The sequence below is a fragment of the Pyrus communis genome, chromosome 8, assembly GCF_963583255.1.
Source record: "Pyrus communis chromosome 8, drPyrComm1.1, whole genome shotgun sequence".
In the NCBI taxonomy this organism is placed as follows: domain Eukaryota; kingdom Viridiplantae; phylum Streptophyta; class Magnoliopsida; order Rosales; family Rosaceae; genus Pyrus; species Pyrus communis.
The window spans coordinates 7635282-7660149 of NC_084810.1; the positions used below are offsets into that span (position 1 = coordinate 7635282).

General features: G+C 38.0%; 3 protein-coding genes across 4 annotated transcripts; 1 reads left to right on the forward strand and 2 right to left on the reverse strand.

The window, feature by feature from the left end:
* The first annotated feature begins 1236 nt into the window (after nucleotides 1–1236).
* Nucleotides 1237–5855, forward strand: LOC137743587 (TORTIFOLIA1-like protein 1). 2 transcript variants are annotated; one of them, XM_068483510.1, is made up of 5 exons: nucleotides 1237–2231; nucleotides 2583–2774; nucleotides 3332–3437; nucleotides 3530–5121; nucleotides 5426–5855. In XM_068483510.1, exons 1-5 carry the CDS (start codon nucleotides 1497–1499, stop codon nucleotides 5621–5623), a joined length of 2823 nt encoding a protein of 940 aa, XP_068339611.1. In that variant the 5' UTR covers nucleotides 1237–1496; the 3' UTR covers nucleotides 5624–5855. The 2 variants fall into 2 exon arrangements, with proteins under 2 accessions (XP_068339611.1, XP_068339612.1); XM_068483511.1 differs by having other exon boundaries at nucleotides 3545–5121.
* Nucleotides 5856–6264: 409 nt separating this feature from the next.
* On the reverse strand, nucleotides 6265–15625 carry LOC137743586 (DNA polymerase I B, chloroplastic/mitochondrial). Its single transcript, XM_068483509.1, has 12 exons — nucleotides 15256–15625; nucleotides 13786–14662; nucleotides 13426–13617; nucleotides 11964–12640; nucleotides 10519–10975; nucleotides 10287–10382; nucleotides 9941–10033; nucleotides 9675–9869; nucleotides 8696–8788; nucleotides 8309–8521; nucleotides 8096–8185; nucleotides 6265–6847 (listed from the first exon to the last, which is right to left on the reverse strand). Exons 1-12 carry the CDS (start codon nucleotides 15369–15371, stop codon nucleotides 6686–6688), a joined length of 3261 nt encoding a protein of 1086 aa, XP_068339610.1. The 5' UTR covers nucleotides 15372–15625; the 3' UTR covers nucleotides 6265–6685.
* Nucleotides 15626–20311: 4686 nt separating this feature from the next.
* LOC137743588 (probable serine/threonine-protein kinase PBL23) lies at nucleotides 20312–23173 on the reverse strand. The gene is made up of 5 exons (XM_068483512.1): nucleotides 22728–23173; nucleotides 21979–22160; nucleotides 21688–21877; nucleotides 21186–21577; nucleotides 20312–21080 (listed from the first exon to the last, which is right to left on the reverse strand). The coding sequence occupies exons 1-5, from the start codon at nucleotides 22849–22851 to the stop codon at nucleotides 20856–20858; spliced, it is 1113 nt and encodes a 370-aa protein (XP_068339613.1). The 5' UTR covers nucleotides 22852–23173; the 3' UTR covers nucleotides 20312–20855.
* Nucleotides 23174–24868: the final 1695 nt, after the last annotated feature.

Genomic DNA, 24868 nt, shown 5'->3' on the forward strand with positions numbered 1-24868 from the left:
CAAATTAATAATCAGGACTATCTCGGACTGGATTAGCTTCAAGGACTAAGCTGGACTGGCTTAGACTAGACTAAACTGGACTAACTTAGTGAAGCGTTTGGTGCAGTATTGGACTAAGAAGCTAGATAATAACAATTCTAATATTATTTTATTTAATATATAAATTATTAATATTTTATTATGATCTTATCTTTTTCTCCATCTTTTCCTACCATATCCGTCCCACTCTTTTCCTCTTCTCTCATCGTCCCACCCTCTCCCTCTTTTTATCCTCTCAGACCTCTCAATTCATGTCTCTTTCTCATTCCTGGTCAAACTCCTTATTGATTCCAGTCTCTATTTCTCTGTCCTCCCTCCCTCTCTAGCTATGCGTTGTTCGAACGGAACCTCACGGCTCCAATTTTCCCGACGAGTTGCAGGTTTCCCGATGTGTTTTTTGGCCAACCCTCATTAAATTGGATGAAGTTAGCACCGCCAAAAAATTCATCACCATCCCTGGACCGAGATCTTAGCTTTGCATGCTCGAATTTGTTATGGATTTGAAGAAGCCCAAACAGGCCGAGACTTCCAGGCCATTTTCCGACCACATTCAACCACATTTTGGCCTCGATTCAAGTAAAATTGTAATCTTGTCACTCCCAGCTTCAATTTGGTATATTTTATATGCAAGTTGGTTGTGAAATGGATCTGAAAGAGAGTCGGGAAGTTAATGATTGATCTAGGTGACTGGCGATGACGAGGAGTCGATCGGGAGTGGTCATTGAGCATGACAAGGACGAGAAATAGAAGATAGTCTTAGCTAGTCCCATGGTTATTGGGGGGTCTCACTAAGACCTCTTAGTGAAGGGTTTTGTCCATGCTAGTCCCCTTTAGTCTCATTAATGTTAGTCCCAGCATGGAACAAACACAGTATTGGACTAATAGCTAGTCCAGTCCAGTCCAATCCGAGTTAGTGAGGGCAAACAAACGCCCCCCTAGGGTTTACGGGTGCTAGTTGATACGATCCCCTTTTCCATTTCTAAACATGTCCTAAAATTTGCTCAGAAATAACAAACATTGCAAAAATTTCAAATTGTAATTTGAAATTTCTTTTAGAAAATAATTTTCACACACATTTAAAAAAAAAAAAATCTCAATAATGTAATTTGAAAACTGGTAAAACGTCTAATAAATTTATTTTATTTTCTGGGAAAAGAGTAAAGACATGGATTAGTGAGCTTTAATACTCACATTCCCCTCCCACTCAGATCGCTCCTTTTCAATTTCTGTAGCTTCCATCTTGCTTACTTTGATTGACAAGCCTTCTCTCTCACTCCACCCCTCACCTCTCTCTCTCTCTCTCTCTCTCTCTCTCTCTCTCTCCCCCCCCCCCTCTGCAACATCATTGGCTGTTCCTCTCTCATTGTCGAAGTCTGAAAGCTTAAATCTCCGAATCAGAGAGAACCCATTTCCATTTTACATCCATCCCCGAAACTATACCACATCAACTCGAAACCATGAGTTTTGCCGGACCCAGAATTTCCAAACCGGCAAAGCCCCCAAATCCATCACCCACAATGCCGCCGCAGCCGCAGCAACCACCAAACTCCTCTTCAAAGTCCTCTGCTTCTTCTTCCCTCTCGACCCACCTGGCCATGGTGGAGCTCAAGCAGAGAATCCTCACCTCCCTCTCCAAACTCTCCGACCGAGACACTTACCAAATCGCCGTCGAAGATCTCGAGAAAATCATCCAAACCCTGGCGCCGGAGGGCCTGCCTATGCTCCTCAACTGCCTCTACGACGCCTCCGCCGATCCGAAACCCGCCGTCAAGAAAGAGTCTTTACGCCTGCTTGCATTGGTCTCTGCTTCCCACCCCGATTTCACCTCCACCCATTTGACCAAAATCATTGCCCACATCGTCAAGAGGCTCAAGGATGCCGATTCCGGCGTCCGGGACGCGTGCCGCGACGCCATTGGCTCGCTGTCGGCGCAGTACTTGAAGGCAGAGAGTGTGAGCGACAATGGGTCGGTTGTGGGTTTGTTTATGAAGCCTTTGTTTGAGGCTATGGCCGAGCAGAACAAGGGGGTGCAATCTGGTGCGGCACTGTGTATGGCTAAGATTGTAGACTGCGCTTTAGACCCGCCTGTTTCGTCTTTTCAAAAGCTGTGTCCAAGGATCTGCAAGTTGCTTAACAATCCTAACTTCTTGGCTAAGGCATCGCTCTTGCCGGTTGTTTCGAGCCTGTCTCAGGTTTGCTCAGTAGAATATCTACATTTGCCTTTTCGCACTCAAATGATTTTGTGGGCATGTACATTGTGGTCTCGACTCGATATAGTCATGTTCATTGCTGTAGATTTTGTAGTAAAGTCGATACTTATGTGGTTGTTTGCTTGCTAAAAAGATTTAGGACACAGAAGATAGAAAAAGAGTGGTAATTTGGTTTGGAGTGTTGACTTGAAATGTGTTGTGTTTGGTGTAGTGTGAACTTATACATAGTCTTATTGCCAATAGAATGCAGGTGGATAGAATGATCACTTTGATCTATACTTTGGATGATTTAATTGGACTTTTACTGATCGAAGAGGTACCTACTTGTTGTAGGTTGGAGCGATTGCGCCCCAAAGCTTGGATAATCTACTGCAAAGTATTCATGAATGCCTTGGAAGCACAGATTGGGCAACACGTAAAGCAGCAGCTGATGTGCTGGTTGCATTAGCATTGCATTCGAGCAACTTGATTACAGATAGAACTGCTTCCACCCTGACTGTCCTCGAGTCTTGCCGTTTTGACAAGGTAGACTTTTGTTGCATATTCCTGAAGTGTGTTACTTTTCATCTTACAGCAAAAATGTTTTGGCGAGTACTTGAGTATAACATTTTCATGTTTGATCGTTCAATTTACATTTTTTCAATAACTCATGGCTTTGTATTCATATCCGGCACACCATTACACATTGGCGATTTAACACGGAACACTATGTTAATGGATTATTTTTGCACGAGAAAATTCTTTTCAGTGTAATGTTATTTTTTACATGGAACTTCTAGTTTATGAATTTTTTTGGTGTTTACTGCAAGAGATAGGGGTAGGTGAAAAATTAAGTAAAATGTTGGACTACTTTGCTATAGTATTTCCTCACTTGGATACTGAATATGGGTTTCACACATCGGATAGGCGCCTAATATAATTTCTCAAAATTTCACTTTACTGGCTAGGAAAAAGCAATCTGCTTGAAATATTGAATTTTGGAGTCGGCCAACGTTCGTACATGAAATATGTAATGAGATAGAAGGGTGGCTATGTATTTCTGTTGTACTATTCTCTAAAATATTGTTCGGTTTGGTTTACAGATTAAACCTGTCAGAGATAGCATGACAGAGGCATTGCAGTTTTGGAAAAAGATAGCTGGGAAAGGAGAAGATGAAGCTCCAAATGACAAGAAAGTCTCGTCTCATGGTAAGCTTATCAATAATACAACCTTTATTAAAATGCTTCAATTCCTTTTGGCTCTCACCGGATCATTCTGTTGTTGTCGCATTTTAATAAAGAAAATTCTGAATCAGCTGAGTTGTCAGAGAAGAATGAGCCAAAAAATTCAAAGCCTGGTGAGAAAACAGATCAAGGAGCAAAGGGTTCATCTAATGGTTCATCTCCTACTTCAGATTCTGTTTCTGAATCCAAAGCCAGTGGAGATAAAGCGGGTGTAGCTTTGAAGAAGAAACTGCCCATCTTAACTGACAAAGAGCTAAACCCAGAATTCTTCCAGAAACTTGAAAAGAGGGTTTCTGATGATTTGCCCGTTGAGGTAGTTGTTCCTCGTAGACATGTCAATTCTTCAAACTCAAATAATGAGGTAGAACCAGAGGCAAATGATACAAATTCCAAAGAAACTCAAAACCGGATTGCAAACAGCCAATTTGATGATATTCATGGATCTTTCAGTAGTAAATACCGTAACACAGAGAGAGGAATAGCTGGTCTGTATACTAAACAACGAGATCATGATGACCTTGCGAGGGATAAATGGCTAGAAGAAAGGGCGAATGGAAAAGACTCCAGAATGAGAGCGGTTGATATTGATGACAGGATTGATATAAATCAAAGGGAGTCGTCCAGTAGTCGTGCAGGTTTCTCTAAACCTGATGGTCAACCTGAAGGATCCCTTGTCAATAACAAAGGAAATTGGTTGGCTATCCAAAGGCAATTGTTGCAGCTGGAGAGACAACAAGGTCATCTGATGAGCATGTTACAGGATTTCATGGGCGGGTCTCATGACAGCATGATAACTTTGGAGAACAGAGTAAGGGGTCTTGAGAGAGTTGTTGAAGACTTGGCAAGAGATTTATCAATATCATCAGGTAGAAGAGGCAGTAATTTTTCGATGGGGTATGAGGGGTCTTCTGGTAGAACTTTAGGCAAGTATAACGGCTTTCCTGATTACACTGGTAACAAGTTTGGAAGAGGTGGAGATGGACGAATTCCATATGGCGAACGATTTGCCCAAAATGATGGACATGTTTCCGGCATGAGGGGACGGGGCCCTACTTGGAGATCTGACATGTCTGAGGTGTGGGATTTTCCAACATATGGTGGTTCCAGAGGTGGACATATTGGTTCGAGGAAGGCTGTAGGAGGTGGTCCTGGGGATGGTAGGTCACCCAAATCAGAGAATGGGAGTGATCAAGGTAACAGCAGGCGAGCATGGGATAAAGGGGCTGGACCTGTTAGGTTTGGTGAGGGGCCTTCCGCAAGAAGTGTTTGGCAAGCTTCCAAAGATGAAGCTACCTTGGAAGCAATTCGTGTGGCTGGAGAGGACAATGGAACATCTAGATCTGGAAGAGTGGCTATACCTGAATTGACTGCAGAGGCTATGGAAGATGATAATGTGGGCCAAGAGCGGAATCCAATCTGGAATTCTTGGACTAATGCAATGGATGCTCTTCAAGTGGGTGATCTGGATACGGCCTTTTTGGAAGTGTTGTCTACAGGAGATGATATCTTGCTTGTAAAGTTGATGGACAGATCAGGTCCTGTGATTGACCAACTTTCAAATGAGACAGCAACTGAGGTCTTGCATGCTGTTGGGCAATTTTTACCAGAGCCAAACTTGTTTGACATCTGTCTGGCTTGGATTCAGCAGGTATTTCCCTTCGTAACGGATGTGTGAGTTCACTATTTTTAAGGATGTGTTTCATTAGTTTCCTTCTTAATGGTTAGACTTCATATTAAGTGTTTCATGACCGTAATAAGTTTTTTGGTTGAGTCTATTTTCTCTGATAATTTCCAAATAGTAATGGGAAGCGTACGCATTCTCTGCGTTTCTCAGCTTCATAGAATTTGATAGTATTGAATATGTCCCTGTCTTTTCAATTTTATTGCTTTTGGTGTCTGGTCATAGAGATGCCTCAGTTTGACCATTTAGTCCCCTTTTTTCCGTTTCGCAGTTGGTTGAAATAGTGCTCGAAAATGGATCTGATGTTTTCGGTCTTCCCACTGACATAAAGAAAGAACTCGTTTTGAATCTGCATGAAGCTTCTGTAACAATGGATCTGCCCGAGGACTGGGAAGGTGCAACGCCGGATCAACTTTTGGTGCAGTTGGCATCATCCTGGGGAATCAATCCTCAGCAGCATGACAAATAGTTTCTAGTTGTATGTATTGCCAACTTGTATTGAATTCGAGCTTGCGTTTTGAGTGGAGTGAATGATTTTGAAGTCCTACAGTTCGCATGAGTTGAATTTAATTGCCATTTGACAGATATAAGCTTCCAGCATCTGTGTCTGCGCAGCTTAAGGTAGAAATTGTAGCCGATTGGTTTCTTATTCAAGTTGGAAATACAAACTCCGTGATAACCAATATCATAACCTAAGATAAGGTATGCTACTGTCAGTTGTCAACTAAGTTTGGAAGATTTTTATCCGTTAATGCATGTGGGGCTCACAAAACAATGGTCATATTTCATTAACGCGGTGAGCAACTAGGAAAATCCTTGCAATGGTAACAAAGCCCAGAGATTGTTACAGTGCCCCAACTCCCAAAGTTCCCTTTATTGGCCATTTCCACAAGAAATTCTTGTGTCCCACCGGCAGGACCGCATTACCCATACACAACCACGGAAACCCCTTGTATTGGGGTTCATGAAAAATCAGTCTCATGGTGGATCCAATTCAAGGAGGTCCCGTTTGGTCGTGCGCAAGGGTACAGGTGACGTGATCCATCCAGAAAGGAAAAATCATTATACCAAATGATAAAAAGAAAGGGAGAAGCTGTAGAAGACAGGAAATAATAAGTATTGCATCTTCATGCTCTTGTTCAAAATATACATTTTCAGTTTCACCAAAGAAAGTACAAAGGCATTAGAAGAGTGTTAAAATTCAACAGGTAGTCGACTATTTCTATATATACAAGGCCTGCTCTTCCATGAGCCTTCTTCCCCAAAGGTCTAAACCTCACATAGTGCACATCAAAGCAGCAGATCGAACCCTCTTCTAGTAATCCTTGGCCGAAATGTGACGCATCAACTCTTTGATGACAGGAAAATTTCACATCAACAGACTAAAACAACCGATTCCTCAGGCAAAAAAACCTCTTACGAGTGAAAGCACTAAGAGCAAACACCGCAAATAGCTGCCCTCCGGATGCATAACACACCAACTGTCGAGGGTCTCAAACCAAAAGCCCAATTTTGTGATTAGCCACCGCATCTACTTGCCCGCATACCAGTTTTGTGCACACTTGGCATCAACGGCAAGGTCGACTTTAAGATTATTCTTGCCGTTGAAGGGAAAAGACATGCACTCAACAACTAATTTCTTTGCTTCCTCAGCAGAATCTGATGGCCCTTCGAGGATCACTTCATCATGAACCTGCTTTCCAGATAAAGGTTATTTCCACAATTCTTGTCAAAGCTACTATTTGTTTTATTTAACCCTTTGATTAAATATTCAACTGTCAACCGGAAGGCACGCAAACTCGTTCAAATTCTCACAGTAATTTAAGGGTTGAATAAATGTTGCGCTAGAAAGAGAAACTTGAAACTATTCAATGAGAATGAAAATGCATAAAGGAACATGTGAATCCAAGATTAAATATGAAGATTTCTAACAGAAGAAATTAAGCGAGGAAAACATGATTTAGAAGGATGCTTTCAGATATAGAGCTGGAAAAGAAATGGCGACATGTTCTGCTGTCTGATTAACTTAAGAAATGATGCATTTATTTCCACACTATACTGCTTATAACACCCTCCCTCCTTGTAAATTTCTTAAAATTTTCCATTACACCCACATCTAAATTTAAATTATAGAAATTTTTAAAACCTGGAAAAACAATTTAATGGGCCGGCATGACCGGCCTCTCAACAAGGGAAGACAAGGAAAAACTGGGAAAGGGGTGAAGGAGAAAGCAGGGGAGAAGGAAGCCAATAAAATTCTTTTATTCCATAAAGAAAAGGGTAAATAAGAGTAAAATGGATAATATTTAGAGGGATACACAGTGCAAAAAAAACTACCCATCAAAACATAATATCTAAATCTTTTAAAACAACCAAATTACATACATTCAAGGACAAGGAACTGCGCTCAGATGGTCAACTAAGATGAAAATTGTTTTTGCACACATTTCTAGACATTATAAAAACTTACTGAGAAATCAACAAAGACAGAGAGCCAGATAATGTGGCTTGAAAGGGCACAAGAAGATAGTACTTCCACTTAATTTCGACGAAGGACATAATGCGAGATCAAAATAGGACATTATGGGAGAGAAAACTAAGCAAACACAGAATCTAAAAATACAAATATTATGTGTGTATTTTGTTTTGACCCCCTTTACTCATATTTTTCTCACCTACCAAATCTCAGAGTATAATACCATGACATCACACTGCTTTCCATCATTTATTAGAAAATGTGTAAGAGAAAATTTTACCCTCATGAAGCAGATTTTATATATTTTCCGGATGCCTTAAATCTGAGCATTTAGTACTTAAATCTGGGCATTTAGTATTTATAGTGCTGTGTATTCTTTTCTAGATTGATTATGAAATTCATATTTTTGCTCCTGTGTTGATAGTCTTATATCTAGTTTAATATCTAAGGGAATCAGGAGTTAACCTGTAAAAGCAGCCTCCACCCAAGTTCATTCAAACGTGCATTCTTGGATATTTCTAACATAGCACACATGGCAACATCAGCAGCACTGCCCTGTTACAGTCACACAACCAAAATCTCACATGACTACAGAGGGAGGAGAGGAAAGATGAGGGGAAGCGAGGGAACAGGAGGTGAGTGGTGGGGAGAAAAGACAAGGAAATGCTCTGGAAGAACCTGCACTGGTGTATTGATAGCAGCCCTTTCAATATGACCTCTTAGAGCACGTTTATCACGAGATACTGCTGGGAACTGGCGAGCCCGTCCAAGTAATGTGTGAACACATCTATTTTCTATAGCTTCTTTTTTACGTTCTTCTTGCCAAATAAGCACTTCTTGTCTTTCTTTGTACCACAGTTTAACTGTGTTTTCTGCTTCCTGAACCGATACCTGGAACCACCATACCATAGCGGATCATTCAAATTGATAAAGAAACAATATAAATATCTTATTATGCTTCAAGCTTAGGGCATGTTTACTTGCAAGGAATGGAAATGGAAGGAACGGATTTGTTCCCATACCCATACAAAGCAAGTAAACATGCCATTAGTGTTGCAAGATTACCTTCCAATCCCGGGAAAGCCCAACTGGAGTTTTCCCATATGCAATGGAAAAGTTAAGCATTTTAGCTTTCCTTCTTTCAGAAGCAAAGTTATCCTGAATATGGAATATTATTGTATCAGAAGATAGTGGTCAGAGTAAAATCTATAACAGTAACCGCATGCAACAAACCAGATTAGACTGGCAAAAAAACAACCCCAAATATCAAAATGTTACATGCTAATAGATGGTATCTGTATTAAACTACAAAATCAATGTATCAGCCGTCCAAATTGGAAAATATGCAACATGAAATTAGGCAAAATAAATTTATATAAAGTAACAAATCAATTTTAAAGGGTGCCCACCGCATGAGGCTCTCACCAAGGGGGTCTAGGGAGCACAAAATTTAACAAAAAAACTAGAAAACTCAAATATATAAGCTTCGTAGTTGCTAATGAAAAAAGAAGAAAAACAAATGTGTTGTATTTTCATACAATGTCTACCCCAAGTCCCATCATTGTAGGAAGAAGTATTTAATTCATTCTAAAACGAAGTTTCATCTTTTAGTTCATGGCACAGCAGTTTCATTTTAGGGAGAAGAAAACCCTTCCCGATTAAGACTAAGGCAAAGGCAATAATACTACTGAATTGTGCCTTTTACTTGCTTCATTATTTTCCAATGGTATAATACTCTAAACCTCGCCCCAAGCCCTCACCATTTAAACAAGTTTATATCCTTTTGAGACTTTCACTCTCTCAAACAAAACATTGCCAACTTCATGAAACAAACAGGGAGCAACAGAAAGAATTATACAGCATTTTCTTCTCCAAGGTTAAATTATAATGATCAATGCTCATATTTTTTGCTTCTTTTGGCGAAGAAATCTTTCTTTTTGCTTCCTAAGGCGAAGAAATTTTCTTCTCACAAAACTCATTTTCCAACTATCATCTCAAATAAATCCTCACTACTACACTAGGAAAAAAGATTATACTGTTTTACCTTCAATAATGGAACTGGGGGTTTCTCTTCGCCAGGTTGAGGATCCCACTCAAGTAGCACTTCTTCATTCTCAACGGCATCACGAATATGCTGGTACATGTTCATTGCAGTCCTTGAATGAAAATCTCCACCAGCTTTGAAGGCATCCAACATACTTGTACAGTTGGAAAGATGAGCAAGAATCCTGAGTTCGAGCTGTCATACGAACACATCAATTAAATATTTAAAATCATGAATTAAGTAAGCAGATAATACAGACAACACACCTGTCCATAATCAGCAACAATAAGAGAATTCCCAGGTGCAGCTACAAAAGCCTGGCGGATCTTATACCGGTCTTTCTCCAAAGCAGGTTGGTTCTGAGTCAGGAGAACCAAAAAAAAAAAAAGGATGAACATGCATACCTCCCAAGTTTCCACTAGAGTTGGAGACACTGGTTACAAGCAAGATATTTAATTGAAAATCATTGATGTTTTATTAAGTGATCAGGAAACCAAGGGAAGCTGGCCATCCAGATTTCATCCTTATTGAATGGTGGATGTCTTGGATAAAGCATTGATGGCATCTACATTTAAATAGATCACAATAAAAAGTTGACAGAACTAATAATACCTGTAAATTAGGCCTCCTCGCGGACAGACGCCCCGTTTCTGTGTTGATATTTAGAGAACAATGAATTCGCTTATTCTTGCCTGATATATTACTGCTCTGTAGTAGAAAAAAACCAATTTCATTGTAAACATCCACATAAATTTTCAGTTCATAAACTCAAGAATGAGGAGTTAGCTTGCCAATAGTGGAGGTTTAATAAGCATAAAAAGTATGAAATAATGGCCGAAATGACCTGCAAAGGAAGGATGAAGTTGGATATCAAGGAATCAATAGAGCAAACTTGGCATAAAGCAGCAATGGCGTGGCAAGCTTCCTTCCCTTTCCCCTTCTCCTCTTTCTCAAATGCTTTAAAAGCTGTTCCATAAGCAGATATATCAACCTCAGACATATCCTCTTGTGTTCCCAAATATTCAGCATCCACTGTCTCACAAGCATCTCCAACATCTCCCTGGTCATCATCCACAAAATGAAATTCTGAAGAGACCTTCCCAGATAAAATTTTCAAAGCATCTCCACCAACTGAGGGCCAACCACTTGCTGTGTAAATCTCAGCTGGAAGATTGGAAACAATATTATGCAGAGTAATATTGCGAAATTTTGAGGCTGTATTCTTCCCTTCTTCAATCACTCCATCAATGTTTGGAACTCTGAAGGTCTTCTCCGTTGGAAGAAACTGGTTGGAGTCCTTTCTGTAACAGGAAACAATCAGGTCAAATTTATAAAGCTTTCTTGTCTCCATCAGGCTAGGGGGAACAGAAGTAAGATTCTTTTTTGCTATTATCCCTGCATTTGAATAGCGTAAAAATTAAAGATTCTATTCAAATGGGGGATAATTCAGGTTCCAAAAGACAGTCTCTAGAGTGAGTGATTGAATTTTCTTTTGGTTACGATAAAAATAGTTCCAACGGATAGCTTTGCTTTTACTAGTAGACCTCATTGTATTAGTATACCTCATCGGGACAGTAGAGGTTCATTTTCAATCATACAAAAGCACTTACCTAAAATCTTTCCTTTCTAGCCTAAGTTTTAAATTTTAACTTGACGATTAAATAAAGGAGACTGAGAGTATTTTCTTCTCACATGAATCAAATTGTCATAAAATTTCGTAACTATTTCTGCTTCCTGCGCATGTAGTCATGCTAAGCATATGCTGCCCTTAACTATTAAGACCAGCAAAGCATAGTGGTGAACAGTTCTGACATAAGATTGTAAACTTTTAACCTTTGATACTTCCTCTTATCCAGAAGAAAAGAAAAACAAAAGGACACAACTTATGAGAACTAAGCATATCTATAACCATATCATAGGATAAAATAAAGTATTCAGCTCAGAAAGCTTCTATAACAGGTGAAACTTTCAAAAGCCCAGACAAATAGCAATGGATGATAAGCTCATTATGTCAACATCACTGTAGCACTAGACTTACTAAAGCGAATACGGTGTTGAAATAAAAACGTCAAGTAGATATTACAGTTTCTGTATTTAGAAGCAAGTAAACATGGTTTGTTGACTTCCATTCCACAGTCACCAACTAAAGCTGATATAACCAAAACATCAAAATAGCATGCATTTAGTATCTTGCACCCTGTAATTTGGAGTCTACCAAAATAATTACCTACAGCAAGATAATTATAACTAAACAGAATAAATTTATCAATTGAAATTTGAAATGTGTACCTATTTGCGATCCCACCAAAGAGGAGCTGGCGTAGTTGCACATCACTTCCCACATTCATGTAGTTGGCATCAGGGCAGTACCTAGACGCCCACCTGCGAAATCTGTTTGCAGCAATCTCTTGTTCTGCTTTGGCCAACTTCTCAATCTCAGCTAAATAATCCCGATTAACCAACATTCCCTCAGTTTCCATCTTAACTAAAAGCTTACCAAATGGTCTCCAATATTTTTCATAGAAATTAAACATGGTTCCAGGTTCTGGTTTTCCATCAATTTTCCACTCCTTTTTGCTTAGTTGGTTTTTCATACTCTCATAAAGCTTCAGTGTGCTTATTGAATCTAAGGCAGAATAACAAATCCATGGTTTTCTCTTTTCCCTTTGTAGCACTTCAACAGGGTCAATAATGGTCACTTTCCCATCACTTCCATCTTTCTTCACTTTCTTCCTGCCAAATATTGTTTTCATTGATATTTTACCAATCAAATCCTTCTCATCACTCAGTTGCGCCCCAGACATGACCTTTGGGTCATGTGAAAGTGCTTCAAGAGAATAACCACCTTTTAACCGCCTTGATGAATCCCACAAGCGAGCCATGTGCATCGTGTCGGCATGGAAACCAGAAAGCTTAATCCCATAGTTCTCTATTACATGGTTATCAAAGCTATAATTGTGCCAAACCTACAAAAGATAGGGGACTGTCATTGTCGAGTTTATTTCTCAACAGGCATCTTCCATGTATGGTGAAACACCAGCCAAGTAATTTTCCAGGCTAAGAGAGAAAAGCACATACCAATTAAAACAGCCAACAGTAGTCAATAAGAAAAAAGGATATAAGACCAATCTTATTAAGAGGAAAATAAAACAGAGAAGAAAGAAAATAGAGCTGAGTAGCACTTTTATATATGATTATTGGGAAAATTTTCGACACAAGGCATTGATCCTTTATCAGTCAGAAACAGAAGCAGTTCTGAAAAACAAAAAGTTCATTTAGCCTGAAGTCACTAAGGTATTGAAACATGTCCTGTGGATGAGTTTGGAACAAACTGATATTTCTATCAATTGACAACAGCAATGACCAAAATGCATAAAGAGAACAGAGAAAATGCTCGCAAAAATAGAAAATCATTTACCAACAATAGCATTGTGCAAAGCAACAGGTAATAGTAAACATCTGATTACTGTGACTAAGTTTTTCAGAAATAAAAAGTTGGGCCTTTTAAAAAAGCTACTCCCACCCTCAATCACGGGCTCACTGCCCAGTTGTCCGTAGACGTATACAGTAAAATTTTGAGTTCCAAGCTCCAGGCCCTCAATATGAATCAAATCTGTCAAAATCCTTGTGGTTTCATTGTCGAAAAACAAAATACAGTAGTCATGTCCCGAAAGTGCCACTATCTAACGATGATTAAGTTGTTTGCAAGATGCTGTGAGTCAAGACTATCTTAAAGGAAAGAAAAAGCAACCTTTTTGATGGAGGGATCTTCGAAAAATGGAGCAAACTCCATTAAAAGTTCCTTGCCACCACCATCAAGAACATCCACCCAAATACAAGACTTCCCATTTCCAAAATCCACATCTGGTCCAGAATAGATACTAAAACATATTATTTCTCCATGATCAACAGGTGTTTCTAGCTTCACTTCTATATTCGCCACCTGTAAAAATTCTACTATTAGAAATTGCACAGTAGCTTGTAAATAAGAAATCTTAAACACCCAATACCCAATCACACATTTATTTTAAAAGAAAAGGCAATTGAAAAAAATTACGTGCAGACAGAACTTGTATCAATCAAAGTTAAGATAAACTTGAAGCATATATACCTCCGTGTCACAGGCATGGACAAGATGCCTGTATTGATCTGTAAGCATCCTAACAATTTTTTTCGCATCAGGGACACTGTTGACAACAAGAACCTTGTCATATATGCTACTAAGCTTCTCACGAAGATCTACCTCATTTACTGCTGTAGCAGCTTTAGTTTCAGAAGGTTTTTTAGCTGACTTGTCCCTTTGAATCACATGAGCAGCATCTACATGACCATTCACCTTCTTCTCTTTAATATTGTCAATCCCTCCAGAAGCTGACACATTCTGACGGTCCTGTCCATAACCATTCACCTTGTCCACTGTTATCTTATCAACCCTTCCATAAGCTGACACATTCTGATGGTCCCGTCCATGACCATTCACCTTGTTCACCTTAATCTTGTCAATAGCTCCATAAGCCGACACATTCTGACTGCCCCGTCTGTAACCATTCACCTTGTCCGCTTTAATCTTGTCAATCCCTCCATAACCATTCACTTTGTCAACATTATTTCCTTCACCATGTGCTTTACCTGATTGTACCTCAGGAGAAGCCTCAGCCTCATGTATGTTTGCATAACTTTCACTGATTTGGTCATCAGTTACTGATGTTTTGTAAAATGAGGCTTCGGACTTTACATCCAACTTATCATCCAAATGTAGGGAACCCTCATTCCTTTCTGGCGTATATGTTTCAATATTTACTCTACAGGATATGTTACTTCCATAAGGATTTTCCTTCACCTTCTCCTTTCTCAATGCCCAAGCCTCGTGTCTCCATGCTTTTCTATTATCGTTGGATTTTCTTTCGGGATTATAGTGAACTGGGTTGAAAGGGATTGTCGGATTACCTGAAATCCCAACATCAGCCTGGGCCGCGTAAGCCTGTGGTCTGCAATGTTATCAATTCCAACATCACAGGCAGCAAAAGAATAAACAGACAGTACATCAATTTCTTCCTGCATTCCAAGTATGCAAAGGAAGCACAAAACATATAGGAAAACTTGAAAAGGAACCCGGCATTCCAATGAGTTGTGGAATTGAACTATATTTTCACATTAACAACTAACATCGAAATCCCAAAGACAACACCGACCCATAAAACAATCCGCATTTGAGTTTCCCCACTTCCTACTCAAATTCCCCCTCCAATTCACAATAAATGCAAGTAATACTACATAGTTCCCAACAAATTAGTTCAGAAACAGTAAAATTAAAATGAAATAAATAAAATTCTCCCATAGTTCCACCAAGTAATTGAAGTTTAACTACAAACCAAACATTCATATAACTTCACAACCATTTGTTTAATCCAAAACCATACACAAAGAACCCAAAACCTTTTCTAACATTAATATGGAATTTTTTTTTTTTTAAACCCAAAAAATAAATAAATCAGATACGTATGGTGGAATATTCAAAAAAACCCAAATAGAAAAAGCTAGATCAGAAAGTAGTGAAATTTGAGTGAAGATTGAAGTTCACCTGGGACGAGTCCACAGGGACCTGGACGAACGGGGACAGGTGCGGAATAAGGAGAAATAAGAAGGGCAAGATGGTCTTAAATGGCTGGTCTGGATGGAGGAGAACCCCAAAGCCATGAGGTTGGAAAGAGCAACTTTCCCCAGCTTACTGCTCCAACTGTGGCTTATAGAAGCGGCCGTCTTGCTAGCTTTGGGTGGCAAACCTGTAAATTAGGTGGCGTTTGTGGGGGAGTTATTTGAGGTCTGGGACTAGTGGGTCTGAGTTCGAAGCAGAAGAGCAGAGCATGGCCATGAGAGAGAGAGAGAGAGAGAGAGAGAGAGAGATTGAAGAAGGTGAAGACTGCAGAGGCTCTCTCTAAACCCTGGGGTTTTCTAACTCGGAAAATTTAGGAAGAAAGCCAAATATTTAGAATAATATTATATATGGCTGGCAAATATTTGTCTCTGCAATTTCTTAATATTAAAATTTGAAAATAATATACTAAATTTACGATTTTAGGCCTAAGAGGTTTGGAGTTTTTCAGATGTGCCACTCTTGTAGTCCTCTAATTCTAAACATGTGATTTATTGAATTTTCTTCTTTTCCTTAGACACAGGATTAGGCCAACTAATGTCAGTGTGTTAGCCTCTTGCACCCAAATTAGATGTTAACATATGGTATAGTTCTGGACAAGTCTATTGGGACACAGTTGAAATTTTAAAATTTTTAATTTACTTATTTCGGATCTAGATTTGTTGAGGTTTGAACTTATGTTCGTTTTGAAATGATTCAAAACTAATTGAGCTCGATGAGATGTATTTTGTGTTTCCTTTACTTTTATTTGTTATTTTCATTAATTTTTTAATTTCATGTCCAAAAATGAAAAAAAAATATAGTAGGTGAAAAAATATTTCTGAGTCCACTAGCACTAGAGTTAAAAAGATGAATATCGTAATTTTACGAATTATATAAATAATTATTAACAAATTTATTTTATTTTTCTTGACAACCTTTTTGTCCTTGATAACCCATGAAGAGAAAAAAGAGGATAGAACTGTAATTTTGAAGTGACTGCGATGATTAGGGTATAACGTTGTCTCTCCTAATTTCATAGATGAATTAATTTAATTATAATGATGAGTACTTGGGGCCACTTATATTCTAATATTCTAAAATATTAAAAGTAGTTTGGTGCCACCAAAGCTAATGGCTGTACCTTGTCACTGATGATGAAACTTGGCCAATAATCGAATCATGAATAATTGCTAATTTGTTTGGTTAGAGTATGTTTAATGAACACGAACAAACTCTACTATGCGAAAGTCGTATTTTCAGGAGATGCTGTGAAACAATTAAAATTCTATTTTAACGAGCTAAATTCAAAAAAATCGTTGCAAGAGATGTTATAAAATAATCAATATTCAAAATAAATAGTCAAGCAATTATTTACTTCCTAAATATTAAAAAATAATCACACTTAAGAGTGGACCTTTGATCAAGGAGAATAGGAAGAGAGAGAATGTTGTTTTAGAAGGAAAAGGATCTTTTCCGAATCTCTTCCACCTAATTCTTCTTATCAAACAATTTGGATCCTTAAAAATTAATCAAAAGGCTAAAAACACGAGTCCACTTTAAAAGTTATGATAACTTTAGCCGTTTGATCAAATTTCAAGGGTCCGAATTGCTTGATGAGAATGATTAGGTGGAAAGGATCTGGAGAGGATCTCTTTCCGTTTTAGAAAATGAGTGAGTTGAGTTTGAATTGTTAATAAAAAAATTATTCAAAATTTGTTAAAATGGAAAGTGTTAGAGAAAAAGTTAAACTGAGTAGCAAAAAAATCATCATTTTTTTTTTTTTTTTGGGGTCATCCTAACGCCAAGGGGAAAGGCCCAGTCTTGTAAGAGGCGAGCTCCATTGGTTGTTGAGGGCCTAGCGTTTGATTGGATGGAGGCAAATATATAGAAAGTCTTTAGTGAGGGGGTTGTTGTAAATCAGTAGGTTCAAGGAGTACCAAAAAAAGTGTTAAGGGCAGTGAGACATTTACGGATAATGAGAAGCTTAAAAGATGAAGGTTGTATTACAATAAAATGAACAGTTATTCTTTACATTTAAATAGCAACTATTTACTTGCTAAATATTAAAAAATAATAATAATAATAAGCATTATGTTTTCATTACTGGTGACTTTGGGATTCATTATTGGTCACTTTATAAAGTTTGACCATTTTCAATTGTTGGGTTAAAATCTAAAATTAGGTTTTAAATCCACCTAAATTGTCTCCAACCATTGGTTCTAAAATAAGTTTTAAGATAACTTAAAATTTGGGGAGATTTAGCCCAAAAAAGGGGCCAAACCATTTTTCTAGCTCACCACTGTGCGTGGACACGCCGGACCCAAGTCCAGTCTCGATGCACTAACGTGCCCGACGCTCTCTTCCACGCATCACAAGCGATAGGGCAATCAACGCAGAGGCCCAACAGGTTGACGCATGTCAGTCACTTGCATGAGCAAACGGTGTTTTTTTTTTTTTTTTTTTTTTTTTTTTTTTTTTTTTGTGATCCAATGATTGGAAATAATGGGTCGTTGGTTGATCCTATGGTCCATATTCAAATTCTTTTTTTTTTTTTTAATTTGATTTACAAGTACATTAAATTCAACGACTAAGATCAAATATAGACAAATTTAACGATAAAAAAAAGATCTAAAATATTTTCATCGGGTATGTTTAGTAATTTCTCATTATTTATCGGAATTTAAATAGTTTTTGGTTGAAATGTTTAAATAAACTTGGGTAATCTACATAAATTTGATTTTTTTTTTAATTTTACCAAAAAGAAAATTAGCCGAAATTTATTTTTTAATAATCTCCGACTAAATTTAAGCGAAAATCATTGGAGGAGGAAAACTGTTTTTGGGTTAAAATCTAAATTTTAACCCCAACTTTTGGAGTTGTTCATAGGGTTAGGGCTAGAATTTTCCTAGGATTAGTGTTTTCATGCATGTTTAACTTCAGACATTTGCCGTATTTTTTAAAATCAAATTTACAAATTAAATAATGTAGTTATTGATAATTGAATTGTCAGGTATTGATTAACGTGCCTATTTTTTAATAATCTCCGACTAAATTTAAGCGAAAATCATTGGAGGAGGAAAACTGTTTTTGGGTTAAAATCTAAATTTTAACCCCAACTTTTGGAGTTGTTCATAGGGTTAGGGCTAGAATTTTCCTAGGATTAGTGTTTTCATGCATGTTTAACTTCAGACATTTGACGTATTTTTTTAAATCAAATTTACAAATTAAATAATGTAGTTATTGATAATTGAATTGTCAGGTATTGATTAACGTGCCTATTTTCTATTGGTGACACATTATTTAATTTGTAAATTTATTTTAAAATTTTGATATCTCTAACATCACTCTCTTTTAAATGGCAGGGGAAAAAAAGTGCAAAACCCTAGTGTCCTTTTTTCGTATTCTTCAAAACCCTACTGCTCTTTGGCGGGAAATCCTGGCACTGTAAAAGTCAGCAAGCGGCAAACATAGTTTGTCTACCACCGAACTTTACTAACACAAACAGTACCTGCTACATCCATTTGACAGCACCTCTTTTTATTTGAACTGGACACACAAAAACCTTATAATATAATTCGTGCCTTTTTCATTTCCCGATCAACAAAGTTCATCTCATATTTTTAATTATAGAACTTTCACACACTATCTTATTTTCATGTTCATTCCCTGTTTATTTCTCGCATTCAATTTAAATAATGTAAATGAAAATAAAAAACAAAAATAACTAAGAATGATAGGAAGAGAAAATAATGTGTAGAAATCATTTTTTTTTTTTAATATTGAAGAATAAAAATGCATGGAATTTGACATTGGTGCAACAATTAGCACACAACTGAAAATAATCTTGAAACCAAATGAATGAAATCATGCTATTTATGCATGTTGTTCTAAAAATCTCTACCTAGTCCTCATTTAGGCTTTAGGTGGTTGGCCACCTCTTCGGATAATTTCTAGGCATTTGAAAATTAAGAAAATGTGCCTAAACCTCCTTAGACGTCTGTCTAGTCCGCCTAGGTGTCTGCATAGCCCGTTTGGACTTACCTAGGCACTCGCCTAAGTCCCAACTCTCATTTAGACAAAAAATCGTCAAATTTCATTTTAGATTTTGTTTTTGTTAAATAAATTGTAAGAGACTTGTTGAATGCTTAGATGAACATTCATTATTTGTTTGTTCCCCATATTTTCAACATGTTAAAACACTTTAATCTATATGTCATTTTATTTTGTGTATCCTAATACAATTATGCATTTTTATAAGTATAAATAAACACTTATTTATACAAATATGTAATAAATTTACTTAAATTCGCCTAGTCACTTAGGCCCCACCTAGCCGGTAGACGCTAGCCTTCAACCCACCACCCAATTAACGCTTAACATATTTTAGAACCTTGTCTATACATCAATCTACACAAAAATAAATACACACGTGCACCCTAATTCTAGCCTCACTCCTTTAACTGGGGCAAGCTTGTTCTCTTTTTGGGCCATTTGGGCCTACCTATTCAAAGTGCCTCACCCTTCCCCAATTATTTAATTGAGATAAGGTTGATAAAAAAGAACCGAATTGCATATTAACTACAATCAAGTTTTGAAAAAGCATCATGCTTAGTCACAAATACTTTTATCTAATTCGACTTGTCATGACATTTTGGTAGGTATCACTCATGACTTGTGAAATTAAATTAACTTATAGTTAATTTCACTACCAGTCTTAGTCTTAGTTAAAACCTAAGAGGTCACACACCTATGGTAGTACTAACAATATTATATGAATAATAATTAAACAATTAATTGTAATTATATATACTATAGTGAATTGTTAATTATATAGGATCAAAATACATGAGTTTATTGGACATAGGGGTGGGCATGGGCATAGGCGGGGCCCAAATATTGCCATATCAAATTTTCAATATGGATAAGTTTCTCACCCTCCTACACTCCTTTAATCCTTCATGCACACTATGAATCAGACACACGTAAATATTTGTACTTTATATTGAGGGGTAATGATGGCTGCAATTTGACATTGTTACAACAATTAGCACAAACTGAAAGAGTTGTCGAAACCAACTAAACAATCATACTATCTCTGCATTAGTTTGCACAATAATTAAATGCATATGTGAATCAGGCTAGTTGTCTAGGACCATGTTTCCACTACATGCATCTTAGTTCGAACCTCGCTCCCATTTGAATTGGGGTAAGCTTGTTCTCTTTTTGGGCCATTTGAGCCTGCCTAGTTAAACTGCCTCACCCTTCCCCTATTCTTTTATGATCAAACTTACAATTCTTGTGTCACAAGTCACAACTTCTAATCAAAGAATGATCACCAAAAATCTCACCAGCATGCTAACACCAAAAGTGGATAAAAGAAGTGATTTTTCGGTAATGGCACGAAGTTGGTATTTTACAGAGCAGCCTAGCTAGCTACAACACAACATGATATGATCACATTTCGATTTCATGAAACATTAGAATCCATAGGCTCCTTTTCTCATCATGTACCCTCCTTACCCTCAACACTAGCACCATGAGTAGTGTCAGACATTTTTATCGCCATTCGTATCATCTGCTTCGCCATCTACAGCTAAATACTCTAACGCCGTTACAACGTCACTGATCAGTGGTCGTGTGACAGCTTCTTCTTGGAGACACATTGCTGCAACAGCAAGAGCTTGGTAAAGACCCTTGATATGGTACTTCCCTTCTAGCAATGGATCTACCATTAATGTAAACTTCCTTCTGTCTTTAAATAATGGTTGTGCCTGCGAAAAATCATGTTATTAATTTGAGGGGAAGTTGGCCATTATAGGAGGATTTCAAAGAGTTCTGCCGAAATAGCTTGAGAGGTTTTAAAATTATGGACATACCCAAGTAACTAAATTCTGCTCCTCAGTTGGTCTGTTATTGTCTATGACTCTCCGTCCTGTGATTATCTCCAAAAACACGACTCCAAAGCTGTAAATGTCGGATTTCGTTGTCAATTGCCCTGTGAGTGCATATTCAGGTGCACAGTAGCCATAGGTCCCCATCACCCTGGTCGATACATGAGTCTTACCCCCGGTTGGACCTAACTTTGCAAGACCAAAATCGGAGAGTTTTGGATTGAAGTTCTCGTCCAAAAGTATGTTGGATGCTTTGAAATCCCGGTATATCACAGGGGGATTCGCTTGTTCGTGTAAGTATTCAAGTCCCTTTGCTGCCCCTGCTGCAATTTTCATCCTAATATTCCAATCCAAAGGCTTTTTTCCTGGAGCTAAATCTGAGATCCAAAGTTTTGTTGTTGATCAGAAAACAAGTGTTAAGAAATGCTACTGATATATACTTAAGTGCCTGGAAAGTGCAAATGCAAATAAGTAAATTGGTGCTTACCAAGAAGATGGTCCTCTAGGGATCCATTGGCCATGTACTCATACACCAAAATCCTTTGATCGCCATCTGCGCAATATCCAACCAAATTGACGAGGTAGGGATGGTGAAGAAGACTTAATATCAAAACTTCTACAAGGAACTCTCTGTTTCCTTGGAATCCATTCCTGTCTAGTTGCTTAACAGCAACAACCTGAAACGAGCGAACAGTAGGGGTTATGATTCAACTAAATTATTGTATGTTGAGGGGAAAAACAAAAGGATGGAAGGACGAGAGATGGATGGAAATAGTACTTGTTCTGTGACATCAAGTTTGCCTTTGTAAACCCTCCCAAAACCGCCTTCGCCTATCAAGTTATCTGGATGGAAGTTGTTAGTTGCAACACAAAGTTCTCGGAAAGCAAAAATCTGAGCCGAAATATTTCCTTTGCCAACCTTTGCTATCTCTTCGGCTATGTACTTCCTCCTGCTGCTGTCTGCAGGTTAAAATTCTCAAACTTAGAGGCCAACAGTTTGAACTAGCTGTTCCACACTGCCAAGTATTACTAGTATACCAGAAATTATATATTAGGATCTGCAGCCAACTTTCAGTTTCAGAAGATTGGACAATTTGTGATAAATACAAAAGGAGAGAAGGTCGATTTTTATACGGTAAAACCAATCTTAGCCTTCAAAAGGACAAATCTCCATCAAACCAAAGGCAAATAAATTGCGGATATTTCAAGTAAAATCTTCCACATCACATAAAGATAAATACATGTATGTTTACGTACATATGTAAATAAAAAAAACTGATAAATTGCAGCCCTTGAATATGAATACATGATTGATAGACCAAAGTGTTCAAAGGCATCATAAATCTTTGATATTCGAATGCATGATATAATCCCTAACATGATTTAACGATTGGAAAGTAAGTCCTCGTCGCAGATCCATTCCCTATTAGAGATTAATCATGTATATTATACGTATGTATGTATGTCATTTAATGTAATGGCGTCATTTGATTTTTAGGGAAGATATACGGCAAGAGAAGAATTTACCTGTTTTGAAGGAAATGTTAGCAAAAGAGGCTAAAGTTTTGGTGTCATGGTATTCCTTGATACTCTTTTTTAACGACTTCCTGGTGATTTTCTCTTCTGACATGCAACATTGGAAGCAATTCATCTTTTCCTTTTGCCTCGTCAACTCTAATTCGATCGCAACCACTTTCAAATTGTCATCCCAAATCTTGCATGGATTCCTCGAAAAAACCACTCATAACATACCAAAAGAATTTCAAAACTTTGGGACACGACTCGATCCGAGAAACCAAGAAGTACAGATGAAACAAGCCTGAGAAATTGGTTAGACAAATGGGGGATATCGATATGATATGTTACAAAAACACCCTCGGCTCTGGAAAAACCAGAAGGCTAGTTTCTGGTCCTTCAAGAACCAAGAGCTTGATCCCGCACATTGTTTCTTTTGCTTGCTCTCTCTATCCAAACCATTGCGTTCGGACAGCCAAAACAAACTAGGTCAAGTTTGCTAAATATAGAGGGACAGCCAGGCATTCTATTTTCTTTGACAATAACAAAAATGGGTTTTGTTTTTTTCAATATTAATTTGTTCTTCTATTTGTGTTAAGAGAAACAACCTCCTATTATTTCCATTACCAAAAGTTAACCTTTCCTTTAATTGGCAAAAATCCCACAGTGAATTTCCAACCAAATCCACATTTATCTTCCTAGCAATTTTCTAGGGATGTAACAAAAAACAACTTTATTTTGCATACGTGGGTTAGCCCGGCCAGTTTGCCGCCCACCTTACACCAAGTTTGAGTCTCCTCTATGTGAATTAGAATAATTTAGAATGAAATGTCTTTATGTGCTGATTAGGAATTTGAAGTCGGAAACATGAATGAAGTCTATCATATGTGCAATTCGAATGACACAAATGCCATTGAGTAGGGAAAAAAACTTGGTTTAGGGGTGTCAGATCATGTCATTTCTAGGGTGCTTCTCACAAAAGCACGGGACTCCCCTGAATTTGGTCTCACCTGATCCAACGCTAATCCCACCTGGTGTGAGAGCTCCTTACAGAAGTTTCTAGATCCAGTGAAGCTTCTGCCGGACAAGATTAAAAATTAATAAAACAACCCAAGGGTGAAATCAAAATGAGAGGATCAAAACGGCAAGTCAGCACACATTTCAGTTCTTTTATATCTAAAATCTATCCTGGATTATAGAACAGTCTTTGCCAACAATTTATATCAAACAAACTTGTTTCGACTATCATAATTTCAATTTAATAATAATGAACAATTGTGGCCTAAGGATTTTGTTTCTCTTTTGGGTTTACCCCCAGAAGTTTCTCCACATTCGCAACCCTTGTTAATAATCCAACTCTCTGAGTTTGATACGTAGCACTCTCTATGCAGTCATCAGGCTTTGTTTTCTTTACTTCTTCCAGAGCACCTTTTTGTTGTTTGCGTTCATGGTCATCAAACCCCCATAGGATCCTGGAGAGACCCTTCAGGCTTTGTTAATAAAAACACTTCTCACAAGAGGCAGATTAATTGATTTAGAAGTTACTTTGTGCCACCAGGTGGCCCTAGGCTCGCGTCGCAAGGTTTAAGAGCTTTCGGGGGGACTCTCTATCAGGGGTTGAAACCTCTCCACAAGTGCAAGAACTGAAACGGTCTAGTAACCACAACCTCCTCCCCACAGGAAAGAGCTTGCTTCTTCAGCAAGCTAAGTCTCTGTAAAGACTTGGAAGGACTAGCGAGCGCAAGAGTATCCCTCTTCCCCTGTGACAAACATGCTTGCAATTGGAAAAACATTCTTACCAATGCAATCCTCAGGAAGAGAAGCAAAAACAAACCTTCGTAGGCACAACGACAGGAAAACTACATGTTCGCCATAAATGAGGAGACGTGTTGAGAATAAGATTCTACATTAATGAGAAGAGGGATCTTACGTATGTTTATAAGTAGTTGGGCTACTTTCCATATTGCCGATTAGTTTTATCGTGGAACCTCAACATTCTTCACAACCCAATAACCACATTCTTGTTGTGTTCCCCTAATGTCATATCTGGAGCTCAAAATTGCGTCACAAATTTCAGACTAGTTCCAGATGGAGCAGTTTTTACTGGCCAGCCTGTCGACCCATTCGCTCCACTTTACCTAGCGAATCTTCCA

Bases quoted from the DNA above. Each gene is read 5' to 3' on its own strand.
- LOC137743587 (XM_068483510.1), top strand. From the start codon at position 1,497: ATGAGTTTTGCCGGACCCAGAATTTCCAAACCGGCAAAGCCCCCAAAT. The intron at 2,232-2,582 runs GTTTGCTCAGTA...TACTTGTTGTAG, and splicing joins TTGTTTCGAGCCTGTCTCAG to GTTGGAGCGATTGCGCCCCA. The intron at 3,438-3,529 runs GTAAGCTTATCA...ATTTTAATAAAG, and splicing joins CAAGAAAGTCTCGTCTCATG to AAAATTCTGAATCAGCTGAG.
- LOC137743586 (XM_068483509.1), bottom strand. From the start codon at position 15,371: ATGGCTTTGGGGTTCTCCTCCATCCAGACCAGCCATTTAAGACCATCT. The intron at 10,976-11,963 runs GTACACATTTCA...TTCCTGTTACAG, and splicing joins TTTGGTGGGATCGCAAATAG to AAAGGACTCCAACCAGTTTC. The intron at 6,848-8,095 runs GTTAACTCCTGA...TCTGGAAAGCAG, and splicing joins GGTGGAGGCTGCTTTTACAG to GTTCATGATGAAGTGATCCT.
- LOC137743588 (XM_068483512.1), bottom strand. From the start codon at position 22,851: ATGAATTGCTTCCAATGTTGCATGTCAGAAGAGAAAATCACCAGGAAG. The intron at 22,161-22,727 runs GTAAATTCTTCT...TTTAACCTGCAG, and splicing joins TAACATTTCCTTCAAAACAG to ACAGCAGCAGGAGGAAGTAC. The intron at 21,878-21,978 runs GTACTATTTCCA...CGCTCGTTTCAG, and splicing joins AACTTGATGTCACAGAACAA to GTTGTTGCTGTTAAGCAACT.